The 18,337-nt window shown below is 41.4% G+C and overlaps 1 protein-coding gene across 8 annotated transcripts in view; it reads left to right on the top strand.

Annotated features, from left to right (window-relative positions):
• OSBPL3 (oxysterol binding protein like 3) overlaps nt 1–18,337 on the top strand; it is a 159,627-nt gene that overhangs the window by 130,354 nt on the left and 10,936 nt on the right. For all 8 annotated transcript variants that reach the window (XM_019726119.2, XM_074340879.1, XM_074340883.1 and 5 more), the window contains 5 exons: nt 265–515; nt 3,266–3,403; nt 11,140–11,203; nt 14,113–14,191; nt 15,339–15,483. In XM_019726119.2, the coding sequence (XP_019581678.1) occupies nt 265–515; nt 3,266–3,403; nt 11,140–11,203; nt 14,113–14,191; nt 15,339–15,483 (677 nt within the window). The remainder of the gene's footprint in view (nt 1–264; nt 516–3,265; nt 3,404–11,139; nt 11,204–14,112; nt 14,192–15,338; nt 15,484–18,337) is intronic.

Here is an 18,337-nt window from a genome sequence, read left to right as displayed (position 1 = left end):
TGCAAAACTGTTTTTGAAAACTACTATCATTTGCAGCTACTGGTAAATCAGATTTTTGCCCACGTTGAGCCATAAGAACAAATTCAACAGTTAATCAGGTACTTAAATTTACATGAGACTGCACAGTGTGACTCCAGTTTTATCCTTTTCTGTTCATCAAAGCAGCCTCTTTATTCAGAATGACTGACTTTATAAAGATAAACGTTAAATATTTATTTAGAGTAAAAAACCTTATAGTGACCAGGAGGCTTCCTTCCTTTTCAGAGCCTGTTATGGAAAGTCGTGCGGAAGTGAAGTCCAAAAGGAGAACTTGCTTGCCGGCGCCCTGCCCCAACACCAGTAACATCAGCTTGTGGAACATCCTGAGAAACAACATAGGGAAGGACCTGTCTAAAGTGGCCATGCCCGTGGAGCTAAACGAACCTCTGAACACGCTGCAGAGGCTCTGCGAGGAGCTGGAGTATAGTGAGCTTCTGGACAAGGCCGCACACATCCCCAACGCCATGGAGAGGATGGTGAGGAGTCAGCCTTCCAAGGACATTGTCCGGCCTCCGCCTGCATCACCTGGCCATCCACCGGCCAGCAGAGCCAACATGGGCTGAGCCAGAGCTCTAGTCCCCTCCAGTGTTCGTTGGGATTGTTCTTTAGACACACAGGTTCTTTGTTCAGTGACATCTGGTTCCCCTCTCCCTGGCTCTGTTCAGTCAGCCTGTCAGGATTTGCCATTTGTAGTGGGGGCTTTCCTGTGACAGATGGTGCCCCTGGGATAGTTCTGGTCTGTGAATTTGCACTTCCTAATTCTCCAGAACCTTCCATGTGATTGTTCTGATATGCCTGTCTGGAAAATATGTCTGGAGGGCTGTCTGGGTATTTATTTTTACTATCCCGGGTGGACAGAATTTAATTCTCAAGCTGTTTTTCTTGTTGGGGTAAATTGCCCTTGAGAATGTTTTTGTTTATTTTTGGAATTGTCCCTTTGGCTCCTACATCTTCAAAAATAACATTCACAGAACAGGTTTTCACATAAGATTCTTCTTGTTTTTTTGTGCCCTGCCCTTATTATAGAGAGATAAAACAACAACAACAACAACAACAACAAAAACACCTCATCCTAGAAAAATGTACCTTCTTTTCTCGGTATCCCTTCCAATGCAGAGTGTTCCAAGAGTTTCCCATCCTTTCCCTGTGTTGTGCAGGTGGCAGGAAGGGGTACCTAGGTTGTAAGACTGGCCAAATCAGCCCTCTCTGTGACTGTGGCTGATGTTGTTCTTCAAAATTGGGTGTCTCTTCCTCTTTTTGCCTTCTCAGATGCTACCTGCTCAACACTAACGTCATTGTATGGGACACTGGTGTTTTCCCCCAAGTGCATAGTCTCTGTCCTGGGCATTTGCTGACTGGCTAAATTGGAGTTGGCATGCCCCCTTGGCATCAGGAACTTGCCATTAAGTCACCCTCTCACTGGTGGAAGACACCATTCTTTTCTAAATTCTAAGCATTCTGTAGTTTTAGCCCTCATTAAAGCTTCATTTCTTTAGTGATTTAAAGATTACGTGGAAATCGAACTACTGGGTGAAAAGAGACATCCCATAGGCATTCCACACACTCCCCAGGGACTTCTCCCATCAAAGAGGCTTTCTTGATACTAGTGATAATAAGAATAGGAGAGAAAAACAGGCTGCGTATCTTTTCAATCTTTTTTGTTCCTCTTCCCCAGAGAATTTCTGCTGAACAAAGGGAAGCAAATAGCTTCTAAGGCAAGTGGTAAAAGTCAACATCTGTGGACAGCTCTTTTCTTTAAAGAAACCGGTTGACTTTGAAGATGAAAGTACTCATAAAGGTGTCTCATGCTTGTGGCAATTTAGAGACCGTTAGGATATTCAGCTGACTGGTTATAATTGACCTTGAGAAGTTCTAGGAAAGGCTTTGCCTCCCAGCGCAATACATCAGGAAGAGAAAGTATCGGAAAGCACTGAGCAGGAACTTTATCCTGGGATTGTGTTTACTGTTCTCTGGGTCTGCTCATGGCCCCTGCATAGATTTCCTCCCCTGTTACCAGCCCAAAACGGGTATGTCTGCTCTCCACCGCCCCCCCCCCCGCCCCCCGCTTCCTCAGTACTATGAGGGAGGTACTTTTATCAATTTTGTTATATTTTAAATTGTGAAGGTGATTCAGGGCGGATTCAGCATTCAATACAGACACTGTGATTTTACTATTTAACAGGTAACAAACATTTGAGGAAGCAGAGAGAGGCACAAATAGCCAGGTTTCAAGAACAGAGACTGAATTGAGCATAGTCAATTAATTCTTATACGCTCTACAGCTGCTCTAGAGAGTTCTATAGTGTGAGGTTATAAGGTAGGTCCTATTTTCAAAAGGCTAAGAAAAGTTATGCAACTAGTGAACATTTGTGAAAGGCACTCGGCTCTTTTACAAAATGTGCTAGGAAGAGGAAACATGGAGATTGTTACTCAATATTAGAAAGGGAAAGTTGCTATCACTATTAGGTTTAATTTTTTTTTTTGCTGCCCCCCCCACACACAAAAAAAAGACAAAAAGAATAATGTGTGTTTTTTCTTGCCCTGAAAAGGAAACTGATAAAAATGTTGAGCGCCTCACGGCGAGGGCCATTAGAGGATCTTGCTCATTTCATCTTCACCTATAGTTTTCCTTTATCCTCCTAAAAAGCAGAACTTTTGAAAAGGCACTGTGCTCTATCCTGTGGATTGTTGCCCAGGCTCAGGAAATGACTCACAGATTTTCTTTTGTCACAATGAGTTTTGAGGTTTATACAGTTATCACATTGGGAATGGCTAAAGTTAGGATGCCTGTTCCCGAAATTTGCAGGAAGTGTGGCTTTTTTTATGCCCTTCTCGCCCCGTCTTCCCCGAAAACCTTAGCACCATATCAGGATTCTCAGATATTTGTCAGGTTTAGAGGTACTGGACTCAGCCTGACTGCTCAAAAACAGAGGAGTTCATTTGATAAGTATCATCATCTTGAAAGCCTCTACCAACTTTTAGGCATCAGAACAAACGGACAGTTGAACGTGTTTGGTTCGTTTGTCTCTGAGGCCATAACGAACATTAATTAAACCTGCAACTTTAAATCAAAGTTGATCTGGTTGTCTTGAAACCAGAGACACATCTTTGACTTTTGAAATAAACCATAAAGAAAGAAATAAAGGTTGTATTTTGCTCATGCCTTTGTAAAAATAAATTTCTTGGTGACAGAGAAATAACAACGTTCTTTCTTTCCTCTCCTTAGGTGTACGTGGCAGCCTTTGCTGTATCAGCATATGCATCTAGCTATTTCCGAGCTGGAAGCAAGCCTTTTAACCCCGTTCTTGGAGAAACCTACGAGTGTATTCGCGAGGACAAGGGCTTCCAGTTTTTTTCAGAACAGGTGGATATGTACCTTTTTGTTTGTTGTGTACACCCTTCTGTCCACTTGCACTGGAGGAGTTGCTTATGCCTCCCATTACATGTACTTATGAAATATTTATTTTCCACCTTTCACTAGCTTCAAAGCCCCTGAGATAATTACAGTGCTTTTGCACATAAAGAGAGGGATCAAGTGTCCTTCCACTGAAACCTAGCCACCCCCAGGGCATAAAGGTCCTAGCAATGCCAAATCTCATTTGGCCCCATGCACCAGCAGTGCCCTTTCTGTTCAGTCATAGTGAGAGGACTTTTCAAAGTATGAGCGCTTGCCCACATTGCAATATAGAGGTTTAAAGTGTGCACCCTCACTCACTGACATCACTGTTCTAGAGTATGAGTGCCTCATCAGAATGGGTCACGCCAAATAAATGCATTCTTCTTGAGTTTATTTAAGAGGAATCATTCATTCGCGTATTTATTCATTCAATCCATAAATATTTCTCAGACATGTATCACGTGCCTGGCATTGCTCCAGTTGCTGGCAGAATGCAGTGGGGTGGGGGCTGAAGGTAGATCAGAAGGCCTGTCATCAAATGGATGAGCATAGTAATGCATTCTTGTGCAGCCTTTGTTCCCCGAGCTTCTGTGAGATTCTTCCCGCCTCAGAATTAGCAGAGAATAATATTCAAGAACAGGGTCTCTGAGCCAGACAGTGTAGGTTCATATCTCAGCTCTACCTCTTACTATGTTTGTAACCCAGGGCCAGTTACTTGGCCTGTCTGTGCTTCAATTCCCTCTTTAAAGTGAAGATGATGATAATGGTACAGACCTTGGAAAGCTCTGTAACGATGAAATGAAATACTCTCTACAAAGCACTTAGACCGGTGTCTGATACAGGAAGTATACAGAGTGTTATAGGAGTGTTTGCCCGTGTTACTGACGCACAGCAGCAGAGTTTGCAAGAGTGGAATGTTGGCAACATCCAAAATATCTACCAATAAGCAACTGTGTAGCTAAAATAGGGTGCAACGGTACTGAAAATAAAAAGCCATTCTCTCCCCTGGTTCAGGCAGCAACTGACCATGTCTGCCATGCATGGACATCCCTAAATGTCACCTGAGGGACAGTAAGCATGACTGCTTCAGTACCTTTCTCTCCTCCCAATTCTTAGAAAAAAGGGATGGGTTGCTTTAATAGGATTTTCCTTCCTGTAGCCTTGCTGCCCTCTTTATCAATGGATGTGCATTATGGGGGTAAGAAGGGAAGGGTAGTGTGGCTGAGAGGCTTAGGAAGACGGTGCTTGACTTAACCGTAAATTATAAGCAGTGTTGTCTGAAACTCGAAGGAAAATGAATACACAGTAATCCCAAAGCACATTTTCGGCAGCGGCTTTCCAGTTAGAACCTGAAAACGGGAAGTTAAACACTGTTCTTGGAGAGGTAGGGGGTTAGATCAGTGGTAAAAGAATTTGATTCAAATTCAACTGGGTTATTTAAATCCTAAATCTGAAGTGGAACGAGAATAAATGAAAATATAACCTGGTTGCCATGGCATTATATGCACTCATATGAAAAAATAAAGACCCAAAATAGCCCCCAACTACAGCAGACAATCAGGACAACATGAATAGGTGTAAGAACAAGTAGTAAATGTGAGCTTGTGTGAAGCTAAGCTTCAAGCCCCAGAGCCTCCAACGAGGGGTGGAGGGTGGGAGGGTCCAAATTCAGGATCTGCTTGTGTATCTCCTATGATGGCTCCTGGAACACGTGCACAAAGATGGAAGGAGCATTGCATAACTTAGTCTTTAGTTCCGTGAAATGGATCCCAAGGAAACAAGCAAGAAAGCGATCTGGCCGTTGTTAGTAGCATAGGGTGTGCTGCATGTAATGCAGACTTGCTTTCAAATCCTAACTCCACCACTTACTCTGTGAGTGGCCTTGTAGAAGCGACTTAAACTTTCTGAGCCTCAGTTGTTTCTTTACCTGTAAAGTACAAATGGTAACACTTACCTCCTAAGTTGCAGGAAGGCGTAAGTGAAATAATACACTAATGTGTGGAGTGCTTGTCCTGAGGCTAGTAGACATTCAGAACATGGTTTCTGCTCTTATATTCAAACGCAACTTTTAAAATCTTTTTAAATATGCAGTGTGAAGAATAGTGAAAGGAGTGTTGAAGTAAGATATACTATATCTATGCTACTAATTCAAGTGGTTTGAAGGGGGCATAATGTCACTGGTGAGTCTCTGACAAAAAGCCAGCCATGAGGCAGCCAAGAATCGTCCTCACAGCTGGCTTTACCATGGTAATACTGCCCGTCTTGATCCTGATGGAGTCACTTCCTGTGTCTGGAATATAGCCTTATGGCCTCAGATAGTTGGTTCTTTTAATACACCCAAGAATGGATGAATCTCTCAGGGATAGAATCACAATAGCTAAGCTTACAAGATACTGATATATACAGTAGAGTGCTATTATATGCATTTCACTATGAAAAATAGACCAACCCTGGGGACCAGATATACTAAGTTTGCAGAATACTTTGTATTTTTTAAATGTGTACTGGCTCTTATTTGATCTTCAAAATACTCCCTGTGTGGCAGGTGAGGTTCAGTGATAAGCGAGGAAACTGAGGCCGAGAGCATTAGCATCTTCCCGTACCCCTCAGCTAACGCCCTCTGTTTCCATTCCTGTGTCCTCTCTCCCTCCTCTTTTTGGGGGTCTCTTGTGTAGGTTTAGGTATTGTGCTCAGAAATGCTGGATTCATCAGCTGCCAATGTAAAAATAGCCTTTTGCACACTGTTCAGACTATGGGATTTTGTCTGTCATTGTCACTTGAACCTTTCATCCTCCAAACTCACACAGGACTTTGTTTTCAGCTCCCATTGTGGGCTGGGAAGTGGCGTTTGTGAATGAGGTATTCAGGAGTAAATCATAAACATTCCTGTCACATGTTCCACCTTCTCAGGCAAGGAGCTTCCTTTGTGCAAAGAAATCTGATTCAGCCTTGGCTTTCTAAAGAAGCCCAGTAAAAGGGGAATTCGGGAAGAAAGGACTTCCTTTCTCTCCTCAGGGACCGAAACTCCTGCCGGCAGGTTGTTCCCCAATTGCTTCTCCTGGAGAGAAAGCTAACTAGTTTTGAGCTTCACCAGGGACTGGAGGGGTCAAAAAACTCATTTCACTTAGCTTTGCTTCTCTTTTATACCTTTGGGAAAGGTTTAAAGGTGTCTAAAGGATATGCAATTAAGCTATTACCTAAAAGTGGCTTTTTCTAATTACCTGGAACTTCAATTGTCAGATCCCTGCTCAGGTCATTTTAACCATGTACCATCTCAGCCACATACTGGTAAGAGTTCGTGACAGAAGAGCTGAGTGGAATTATCAAAAGTGACTAAAATGGAAGAGTCCAATGAAGTCTTTTTTCCTTTGCTCTGTGGGCCCAGCCCTTCTTCCTTTTCTGTGATTCATTAGGAAACTTTGAACATATGTTCTTGGACAGACTATAAATGCCATACCTATCACTTCCCCCCTGGCACATTCACGTCACCCATCTGAATAGTGCTTTTATCTACTATTAGGCAAAGGTATTTCCTACTGTTTAAAGGGGCATCTTATTTAAAGACATTATCAGAGGAAATTTAAGCTGTTCAAATAAAACTAGCAATAAATCAAACATAAGGCAACTAAACCAGTGCCTCTGCCTGGACACAGTTCTCCCAGCTCTCTGGGTGGTCGGCTTCCTTATTTATCTTTAGCCTCAGAGGTTTCCATTATAGAGAGTCCTGCCCCAACCACCACTTACCATCCCCCCATCTTCATGCCTCGCTTTATTCTTAACACATGTTACTCCTGACAAATTATGTCCTTATTTGTTTATCATCTGTCTCACCCACTTCTGCACTAAAATGGCAACTCCATGAGGGAAAAGATTTTTGTTTCTTATTGTATTCCCAGGACACGGTCAGAGCCTGATACCCTGTAGGAAATCAGTAAGTGATGAATGCCATGGAATGAATGGCCTCTTGGTCCCCTCCCTGGATGATTTTTCACCTGGCACTTATTTGTTCTCTTTTCCATAAGCTGCCCTTTGAGGTTGGAGGTGAGTCAAGACGAGGAGGACCATAAAGTCCCTAGACAGCTGTAAAAGTGACGCATTTAAAGGATATTTTTTCTGAATCCAAAAGTTTACAAAATACGCAAATATTGAAATGCACTCTTTTTTCATCTGCTTCTCTCTTTATTGCCCACCTCTTGTATAAAATGCATTCAAAGCATAAATCAAAAATGATTAAGTCAGATTGAAGAAAGACCTCAGATAGACAAATAAATGATAAGAATTCTTAACGAACTGGAACTCCTTGACTTCAGGCTTATAGAAAGGTACATATAAGTATTTGCATAATAAAAACCATATATATACTAAGTTCCTGAATGTTTGGGGATCCTTCCCAATCTGAAATTGCTCTTGTGTGATTGGGGTGGAGAGGGATGCTAAAAACAAAACCACTCTAAACTAGATTTATCCAGTAGGCTAACAGACAGGGTCTACTCCAGGGCTGGGGCAGTTCAGATTCCAACTCAAAATCTACTGCCTTTCTGAGTTACACCTGGCTTAACATGTAATGTAGGGTGAATAGAAACTCAATGAAATTTCACACTGAGGCAGGTTAGATCATGCTCATTCTCCTCTACTCCAGTAGATTTTAGAAAGATTGCCAGCAACAAAGATTAAATGACTAGCCATGATTTTCCCCCTTTCCATGGGCATTTGAGTTAGTTAAAGCCTTAGAATAATCTTTTTCAGTTGGCTGGCACTCACTGACGCTGGGCTTTGAAGAAGACATCGAAAGCAAATGTTAAAACTAGAGCATTTTGAAGTCAGAGAGACCCTCAGACATCATTTTACCAAGAAATTAATGAGACTCAAAGAGCTGGAAAGGTCAGACTGAAGAGATTCTTTCTTCAAATATTCATGAGATGGGACCTCAACAACGCCCTTTGGGGCGGTAGCAGAGCCCAACTTGAGAGCGGCCATAGAGAGGGAGCAGGGACATGATATTTGAAATCAGAGGACCTTGGTTTAAAGAGCTGCCCTTGTCACTAATTAACTGTGAAGCATTGGACAGGTTCTTTCATTTGTTTCTGAATTTATAAAATAAGAATAAAGAAGACACAAGGTCACCATGAGAACCAACTGGAAATTCTTCTCATGAAAAATGGCTAAAATTTAGTCCCTGCCTACTTCCTACCAGCTTATGATCCTGTCACTTTACATGTGTCCTCTGTTTTTTAGTTTGCAAAATCAGTGGTATTAGCTCTGTTTTACAGATGTGGTAACTGGGGCCCAAAAGGCTTAAAAACTTGCTCAAGATCACCTCAAGGTCATACAGCCAGTAGATGACAGTGCACAGTTAGGACCTGGATCTGTGACCTCCAAAAGCTCTCCCTCATTCCCTGACACTAGGGTAGCACTTGGCAGAAATGTTTCATGAAGAAATACCTGTCAGAAGGAAATATATCAAAGAATACTAAGCCATCAATTTAATTTCCCTGGAAAGCTTTGTAAACATCTTAAAAGCAATGTGTACCAAATAAATCACTCCCAAAGGCCTTTCTAAGCCAGAAAGAAATAAGCAAAATCATTGATGTTTGAATGTTGAAACGTATTCACGCAGAAAACATTTTTGAGCCCATCTAAAAGGTGCCGACTCATTAAGCTCACAATAGCTTTAAAGGTCAAAGTTGCATTTTTATGGGACATATATCTACTTTATGGTATGATAGGGCGTCTTTTATAATTCATATGAACAAGCACATTTATTCCCATTTTATGGGATGTAAAATTATTACCAAAGAAGTTTATAGTATTTATATACTTTATTTTGCTTTGATGTTTACATTGGGCCAAACCTATAAAATGCCAAATTCTTGATCAAAGCTGTGATCCCTACACTTTTTACTGCATCATTTCTGTAAGAATAAATATGATCTATTTTGCAATAATCTACTTTAAACTATGCCTACATTAAGGGGCGAGGGGAGCATTCCATAGCTCTTCTCCTATTCCACTGGAGGGAGGGGGAGTTGGGGATATTATCTTGTCCTGGTTGAGTTTTATGTGATCCCAGGTTTTAAAAGCTGACTGCAGTGTTTTCATTGAGAGAGGGTGGGGGAAGTAGGGGGAAGTAGGAGTACAGCATTTTATTATACGAAGTATCTTCAAGGAGTTGCATTCAAGGAGTGGCTTATGCAGAGAGTTGCATTTTGGGAGTTAGGTTTCTAAACGATGCTAGAAGTGAACATTGCCCTTGAAAACCCCATAGGCACAGGAAGGGATCACATTCTTAAGAGGCCGGTGGGAACTAAAACCATCTACAGGACAGCAACTTTGCATCGTCCTCTATGTTCATTGAGACCTGAGAGATACCTGCAGTATTTATCATTCCAATTTTAGTATATGTGCTGCCGAAGCGAGCACGATACCTGCAGTATTTAAATCTTTGTCTCTGCTTTTCTTTGGGCCAAGCTGGTAGATACAGTTGAAATCCCATCAGTTAAATAGGTATCTGACATGACTCTAGATTATCCAGTCCCTACCATTCTCCACCCACAAGTGCTTTTCAAAGCATGTTCCTCACCACTGCTGAAGAATTGGGGCCAGGAGGGGAGGTTGAGGATTTGTCACCTCCCCCCTGAAAACATTGACATAAACCCAAAATGCTGGGTTTTACCTCCACTTCTTCCCTAGCAGTGTGTTTGGGAAACATTATTTCTGTCTTTATGGTTTCTGTCTCATTTGTGATATGATGCTCCAAATCTAAGAGGACCAGCTCAGCCAGAGAGATGTCTGGGGATACCACAGTCAGCATTACTCTGGTGTCACTAATACTGAATTATAATAACAGTACATGTACTGCTCACGTGCCCGGAATTACTAAGATAATGAGGAAATCTAACTGAGGAGACATTTCCTCATTAGCTTCTTTATTAGTGACTAAAACAGAGGTAATGAACCCAGTGACAAAAGGCAGGGAATGTGCTCCAGTCTCTGCTGCAGAAGAGTCTTTTCTAGAACATGATTGCGTATTTACTCAAATTATTTTTATCTTGACAGAAAATGAAGACAATTTTTTTCTTAGAAGCTGACTAACATTTCTTCAGTATGTGTTTGTTGAGCTCGTTTTAAAATAGAAACATTATTCTCTAAAAAAATTTTTCTTGAATCAGTCTTCTTGTAGGTGATTTGAAAAGAGGCTGGACTTTGGGATAATGTTTTCAGAAGAATGAAATCTGCTGAGACAAACAGAGTTTTTGTGTTGCTTAGAAATAGCATTGAAAAATATGTACTATTTGGCTTCTTAATTAAACACAGTTACGTTTGGAACAGCTAATAGAGATTTTGTCATTGGCAGACACTGTCAGGTTATATGGTTTATGAGCAGGCAACCCTAGCATGTTCCTGCTTTTATTTTCATGTCTTTCAAAACAGTTCTCTGTCCTCATCACTGGCCACTTGGCCATTTTTCTCTGAGGTTTCCAGAGGCTTCCATTCACCCAATTTCTTCTCACCCCTAACAAAGTTGAGCAAATCAGAGCTGACTTGTTTTAGGAGCATCCTCTCAAGAATAGACTTGGTGAAATAAAACTAAAAGAGTTTTCATTCACTTAGATACTGAGCATCTCGACATAGGGAGAAGGACTGGATTTCATGAAAAACAAAAGTTAATACGATTTTCCATTTCCGGACTTTGTTTCCCTCAGGTCAGCCACCATCCACCTATCTCTGCATGTCACGCTGAGTCTGGAAATTTTGTTTTCTGGCAAGGTAACGTGCTGATATATTTGACCCCCATCATTTTTTTGTAATGTTATAGATTTATTTTATTCAGAAACTTCTGTAAATGCATGTCGAGGTCACAGTGGGCCCTGGACTTGGGCCTTGTTGGAAGGATCTGTACACTTGGTACTCTTGCCTCTCATCTCTGAATGTATAGCTGAATTTATCTACCTCATAATTGAAGATTTAGGAGGATAATTTAGTTCCCTTTTTAAAAAATTCTCCATCTTTGTCTGGGCCACCGCCACCCATTTCTGTAACGTTTTCTCTCTTATTCACACCACTTGAAATTCCTCATGTATTTCAAGAGACACAAGATATTTAGTTACTTATCAGAATCTAGACAGCACAGGGGATTTTTGCTTTGAATAAATTTAAATTTTATTTCTAAAATCACATTTTACATTGCTGACTTTTTTTGTTTGTTTCAATTTGGAGTTGTAGTACCTATATTCAGTTTATGTTTTTAGATTTGGGAGGGGATGGATTGTTCTGAAAAGTATATAAGGCTGCAAATATTTCCTAAATGGATTAATTAATTTTGTTAACTCCTTTATTAATTCAAAAGTTGGAGTGTACTACAGAAGGAACATTTGAGTATCCTGGGTTTTCATGCTTTGAGCACATACCAGTTTTTAAAACATTTTTCTCTGCTAACAGTGGTAACACCCGATGTGCCACATTGCCAAAAAAAAAAAAAAAATCTACAGAATTTAAAAGATATAAAAGTATTTTGTAAAAAACCTCCTTCCCTCACCCTAGCCCCAGCCACTCAGTTCTTTCTGGAGGCAAATCAGTATTACCAGTTTAGGTTCCAAGTACCATAGTTTCTGAATCTTTGCTACTAAAGTTTAGAATTAAAGCTTAACTAGAAACTTCTCTAACTTCACTGAAACCCTCTGGAAATAATTCTCCTAAAATCTCTAACCTCCTAATTCCTAAGTGCCATTGACCTCGTAAGCACTTTATTATTAAGCTATTATTATGTAATGCGAAGGGTCTTCTCAAAGTAATTCCTGTGTGCTCCTTACATTACTCACAGCTTTCTCCTCAGCTCCCTTCTCCTCTTCCTCACCAGGCTTTTCACGGGCAATCCCACCTACTCCTATAGCCCATGACTCCCAAATCTTTCTTAAATTCAATCTGACATTTCTCTACATTTTAATTAGGTTGTTTAAACCATTTACATTTATTGTGATTATTGATATAGTTGGGTTTAAATTTGGCCTCTTGTTTTCTGTTTGTTGCATCTGTTCTCCCTTCCCCTTTTTCTTTTTTGCTGCCTTCTTTTGGACTGAGTAATTTCTATGATCCCAGTATATCTCCTTTGTCGGCTTATTAGCTATACCTCTGTTTAATTTCTTAGTTGTTACTTTAGGATTCATATTATATATCTTTAATGCATCGTAGTCTGTCCTCAAATAATATTATGCCACTTCACCTGTAGTATAAGAAACTTATAAAATATACTTCTATTTCTCCTCTCCCAACCTTTGTGCTATTGTGAACATATGTGTTACTTATGCATGTTATAAACTCTGCAATACATTGTTACTGTTTTTCCTTTAAACAACCAATTATCTTTTTTTGTAGCAGCTTTGTTGAGGTAGTCAATGGGTTTTAGTATATTCACAGATTTGTACGATCATCACCACAATCAATTTTATTACATTTTTATTACTCCAAAAGGAAACTCCTTTAGCCAATGCCCTCTCCTATCCCAACTTCCAATTTCCATCAACCTCTTCCATCCTTAGACAACCACTAACCTACTTTGTGTCTTTATAGATTTGCCTAGTGTGGATATTTCATCTAAATGGAATCATGTATATGTGGCCAGGGGCTTCCTCTTCCCAGCCCACCTCTCTCCTGGCCCATGGCCATGGATGGCCCCCTGCTGGCCTCCCTGCTTTCACCTTTAGGGCCCTGTGGTCTGTGTATTGTCATGCTGCAGCCAGAGAGATCATCTGTCTCTACCATTCTTTTTCTATTCCTTGTGGGCACCATCATTCATGCAGATTAGAAAAGTCTGAGATCATCCACAAATTCTCCCGGTCAGTCACAATCTGCATCTGATTTGTCCCCCATTTCTGGTTCTACTTCTTTAGTGGTTCTGGGATCATTTCCACCACTACTGCCTCGGTTCACTTCATCCTCATTTAACACACGAGCAACCAGTAGCCTTGTCACTTTTCACCTGCTTTTTATCTCTCTTGCTCCTGTTCCATTCTCCATATTGTTGCCAGTTGTCTTTGCAAAGTCTGTATCTAATCACATCAGTTCTCTGGCTAAACAAACACCTTATTTCTCCCCAGTACACACAAACCACTTCTTAGCCAGGCTGTAGAGTCCATTGTTTTTTGTACTCCATCTTTCTACTCTTCTCTAGACAATCTGAAACTAGTAGGACAGAACCACACCATGTTCTCTTAGACCTCCCCCCTCCCCCTTTGAACAAACTATGTCTTCTGCCTGCAATTGCTTTTTCTCTGCCTGGTAAACTCTGCTTATTCTTCGAAGCCTGATTTAAGTGGCGACTTTAGACGAGCCTCTTCTGATGTCTTCCAAGCATGTTGGTTATTCCTTTTTCTTTGGTTCCATTTCACTTTACAACATACTCTCTGTGTGGGCCTTACAAGTTGTCACTTCTGTCTGCCTCTCACATTGTAAGTTCTTCCAGAGGAGGTACTTGATCTTATAATTGTTGTCTCCCTGATTCTGTTCTGTGTACTCAGTTGGTACTTGTAGAGAATAAAAAGTTATCCTGTATGATAATGGATTTTATTATGAAGATTGTTCTGTATCGTGATGGATCATTTATGCCGCCTACATGATCCATTTCTTATCTACCTAGCTCTCCTGCTAAAGATGTAATATTTCGTATAATTTTATTTCAGACGTGAGATGGAAAAACAAATTCTGGGGCAAATCCATGGAAATTGTTCCCATTGGCACAACGCATGTGACTCTGCCCGCGTAAGTCCTTCTTCTGTGGTTTAGGAACTTTATAGAATTTAGGGCCGAGATACAGGTTTAGAAACAGGACGCCCACTGTCCCCCAAGGCCTTGTGTGTCTGTTTCTTCCTTCTCATCTGTTTCACAGTAGGTTTAAATGGTCCTCATTTTGACAACCTCACATTTTCTTTCCCTGAAATGAAAATGCTTCCCAGAGACCAAAATTCCCGGAACAGATGCTTTTAAAAAACTCATTTCTACTTTCTAACAAAATTAAGAATAGTGGTTTCTCTTTAACAGTGTTGTGCTGCCTCATTGTCAAAATTCCTTTTAAGAAGGATATGGCCTTGACCTTTCAGGGATTACTGATACTTATTCATAAAGCAAAAATGGTTATGAGAATGGCCTCTGGAACCAGGCTACTGGGACTCATGGACTCACTGTGCTACTTGCTAATTACAAGTCCTTGGGAAGTTACTTAACCTTTCTGGTTAGCAGTGCCCTCATCTGTGAAACGGGGATACTAAACCATCTGCTGCTGTGCAGATTTAACAGATAATATATGCAAAGTACGTAAAATAGTATTCAGTACATAGTATGTGCCAGATCAGTGTTTGGTCTTACTACTGTTATCCTCACAATTATTATTTAACTCTGTAAGTAGTATCTGAATACTTTCTCATTGTAAAAGATTTAAGATCTCTGTATTTGTATACATGTGTATATGCGTAGACACACATACATATGTATGTATCTGTATGTGTATATATGGGTGTGAGTAGAGACAGCAAATTGTGAAAAACCCCTACTATGCCACTTCCCTTTCCTAGTTTGGTGACTTTAGATGAGTTACCTCTGGCTCTCAGTTTCCTCTTCAGTCGAAGGAGGGGGTGAATTGTTCCAGGGGATCAGCAGCTGCTAGTGGAGCCTCCGGCTGCTTCTCGAGCACCCGAGTCTGACGGCTGTGGCCCTCCACTGTGTGCACACCTCCTTGGAGAGGGAAAGCTCAGGACGCCCAGCATGGCTTCGGTGCTCAGTGAGGGCTGGCTCCGTAAATGAAGGAATGAGTAATGCATTAAGTGACTTATAGTTAAAAATAGCAGTGTTTGTTTGCGTTTGCTGCCGGCTCTTCCAGGAATTGTTCCTCTCACCTTTTCCTCCTTTTTAGGTTTGGAGACCATTTTGAGTGGAACAAAGTGACCTCTTGCATCCATAACATCTTAAGTGGTCAGAGGTGGATTGAACACTACGGAGAGATCGTCATCAAGAACGTGAATGATGATTCCTGTTACTGCAAAGTGAATTTTATAAAGGTAACCCTGGTGGGGCTGGGAGCTCTGATCCCGGAACGGCCTTGGCAGAGCTGTGGTCTCGGGGCACAGGGGTCTTGGGGGATTTTTCACCTTCCCTTTTGTGCCAGCAGATGTGCAATGCTAGAGGCTCCCTGTTCCCAGCCCACCTTTCTCACCTGGATCAGGGTCACGGTTCTTCCTTCCACCCTTGCTCCCCTGTGGTCTGTCCCCAGGGCCGCAGCCAGAGGGGCCCTTGTGACATCTGTCATCATGCTACAATACATTGTGCTGAGTGAAATAAGCCTGACACAAAAGGCCCAATATTGTATGAGTCCATTCATATGAGGCACCTAGAGCTGTCACAGTTCTAGAGACAGAAAGTAGAATGGTGGTTGCCAGGGACTGGGGGGAAGAAGGAATGGGGAGTTATTATTTAATACCGAGTCTCAGTTTGGGAAGATGAAACATTTCAGGACCTATATAGGGCAATGGTGGCACAACATTGTGAATGTACTTTGTGCCACTGAACTGTACACTTATGCATGATTAAAATGATCAATTTTATGTCATGTGTGTTTTACCACAATTTAAAGAAAAGAAAGTCATGTCATACTTGACCAAAATCCTCTAACAACGTCCATCTTTCTGAGTAAAATCCTGCATTCTTACAATGGCCCACAAGCCCCTGCACAGCCTGCACTCCCCCCCATCCCCCCCCCATCCCCACCCTCATTGCTCTCCAACCTAAACTCCTATCACTCCCTCATCCCTTTCGTTCCTCACTGTCCTCTGACCACACTGGCCTTCTTTCTCTCTCTTCATTTGCTTCTGCTTGGATTCTTCTCCCAGATCCTTCCATTGCCCGCCCCATCTTGTGTCACTCGCTACATATCCCATTTTCTGCAAAGTGTTTATTACTGTCTGTAGTTAGCTTGCTCGCTGTTGGTTCACTTGTTTATTCTCTCTTCCCCACCCCCTCCTCACCATTCCTGACTCCAGAAAAGCAAAGGCCTGGTCTGTCTTGCTCAGGGATGTTGCCTGATTTCTGAAAATGGTGTCTGGCACCCAGCAGAGGCTCATGAATATTCATAGGATAAATGAATAGATTGGCTGATTGGTCTGAAGCGGAAAAACATGGGATAGTCTGTGTACTTTTCCAACTGCCTTGATTGGAACCCTTCTCCCACCTTCTCCTCCTCTTGAGAGTCCCTCTTGCTCTTAAAAATCGTATGTTTCTAAAATGGCCTTAAAGTGTTACCCTTCTCAGGAAATATTTGCATAGAATGAAGAGCAAGATCAGAAGCTGAGAGATTGGGTTCTAACTGTGGAATTTCACATGGTACCTCTCTGCACGACCTGTAGTTGGTGGAGGACATTATGGAGAGGTGGATTGGGGTCTTCCTTATATCCTATAAGTCAAGCTGGGTTATAGTCAGACATAAAGCTAGTAGTGATGTGGGGTAAAATAAAAATGACCCTGCCTTGAAAGTGTCATCTAAGCTCTCTGCAAAAAAGAAACAAAAGGCCGCTTGGAGCAAGAATCTATACACCTCTGATGCAGGTGAGAACCACCTAGTTCTCAGCACTTTCTCCAAGGGAAATGCGCTCAACTTCCATTTCTACCATCCACCTCTCATGGCTACAGAAAACTATTCTCCGGTTCTACCACTCACCCACTTAGAACTGGAGAATAGTTTTTTTGTAGCCATGAGAGATAAAAAGAATTAGAACATTGGACGCACTTCTGGAGTTGAAAGAAAATCTGAAAGCAGATGCAGCCATTACCTGTGGAACGTGGCTGCCTCCCTGTGTGGCATCCCATTGTATTGCCAGGATTGGATTTGGTGGCAAATATCTCTTAAGAGAAAAATCTGACTGAAGTTTCAGATTAAACTGAAGAGCCTGGACAGTATTTGTATCCCTTTTCCCCATGTCTACATGACGTGAGAACTCACTTTTACGTTTGTTATTCAGCTTTGAGATACTGCTGTACGCCTCCCTTCCTCCCATTTTTACCCTAGACTTGGAATGGGGAAGCCAACCCACCAAAATATGGCCTGGAAGTGCCACTCAACTTTATTGGTTTCCAAATATGGATTCTGTTTGGGCTGAAAATAGTACTAGGATGTTTGATTTATGGAGTAATGCCTTCTGTTTTTTCCTAGAGATTTTTAGGGCAACCGGGTAACTGGGCGATTTGAAAAAAAAAAAAAAAAAAAAAAAAAGAAATCGACTCTAGAGAGTTGGAGCTCCCTCTGCTGGCCGCAATGTGGTACTGTATAAAATCCACAAGGCTGGGCTGAGCTGAGCTGAGCTGGTTTCAGGACCAAACTGCAGGGTGAATATGGGGTACCTTGGGTACCACGGGTTGGTTGAACAGATCTAGTTTTGGGGAAAAAAAGTAACAGGATAAACTGAAAATTGATTGGTTTACAGAGCAGCCTCCCTTGAATGATTTACAAAGGACTGTCTAGTTCCTTTAGAGAAAAAAATTATATGTTACATTTCTTTTAAATTGCAATAGTCCAAGCCACAGTGAGAGTCAGGGAACAGCTGTTCCAGGGGAGGGAGCGACCACACTATTTGGCTGATGTATAAGAGCTGAGCCTTCCCTTCCTACATTGCATGTAGAAAAAGAACTGAAAAAAATGTATCATACGCATAAAAAAAATGTATCAAATGTTGATTGTTGGGTTGCAAACTGTAAATAAAGGGTTAGCTACTAATTTTTATTAAATAATTAAAAATGTGATTAAAAAAAAGTTAGAACCCAGAACTAGCAAACTATATGCAGTGTAGAATTATCTTTATGGCTCTTTCACTCCCCCCCCTTTTTTTTTTTGTTTCTCTTAATATCTGTAGTACGTTGACCCCA

The sequence above is a fragment of the Rhinolophus sinicus genome, linkage group LG09, assembly GCF_036562045.2.
Source record: "Rhinolophus sinicus isolate RSC01 linkage group LG09, ASM3656204v1, whole genome shotgun sequence".
Lineage (NCBI taxonomy): Eukaryota > Metazoa > Chordata > Mammalia > Chiroptera > Rhinolophidae > Rhinolophus > Rhinolophus sinicus.
Note: the sequence above shows the minus strand (reverse complement) of the source record. Positions and strands in the feature narration are given on the sequence as shown.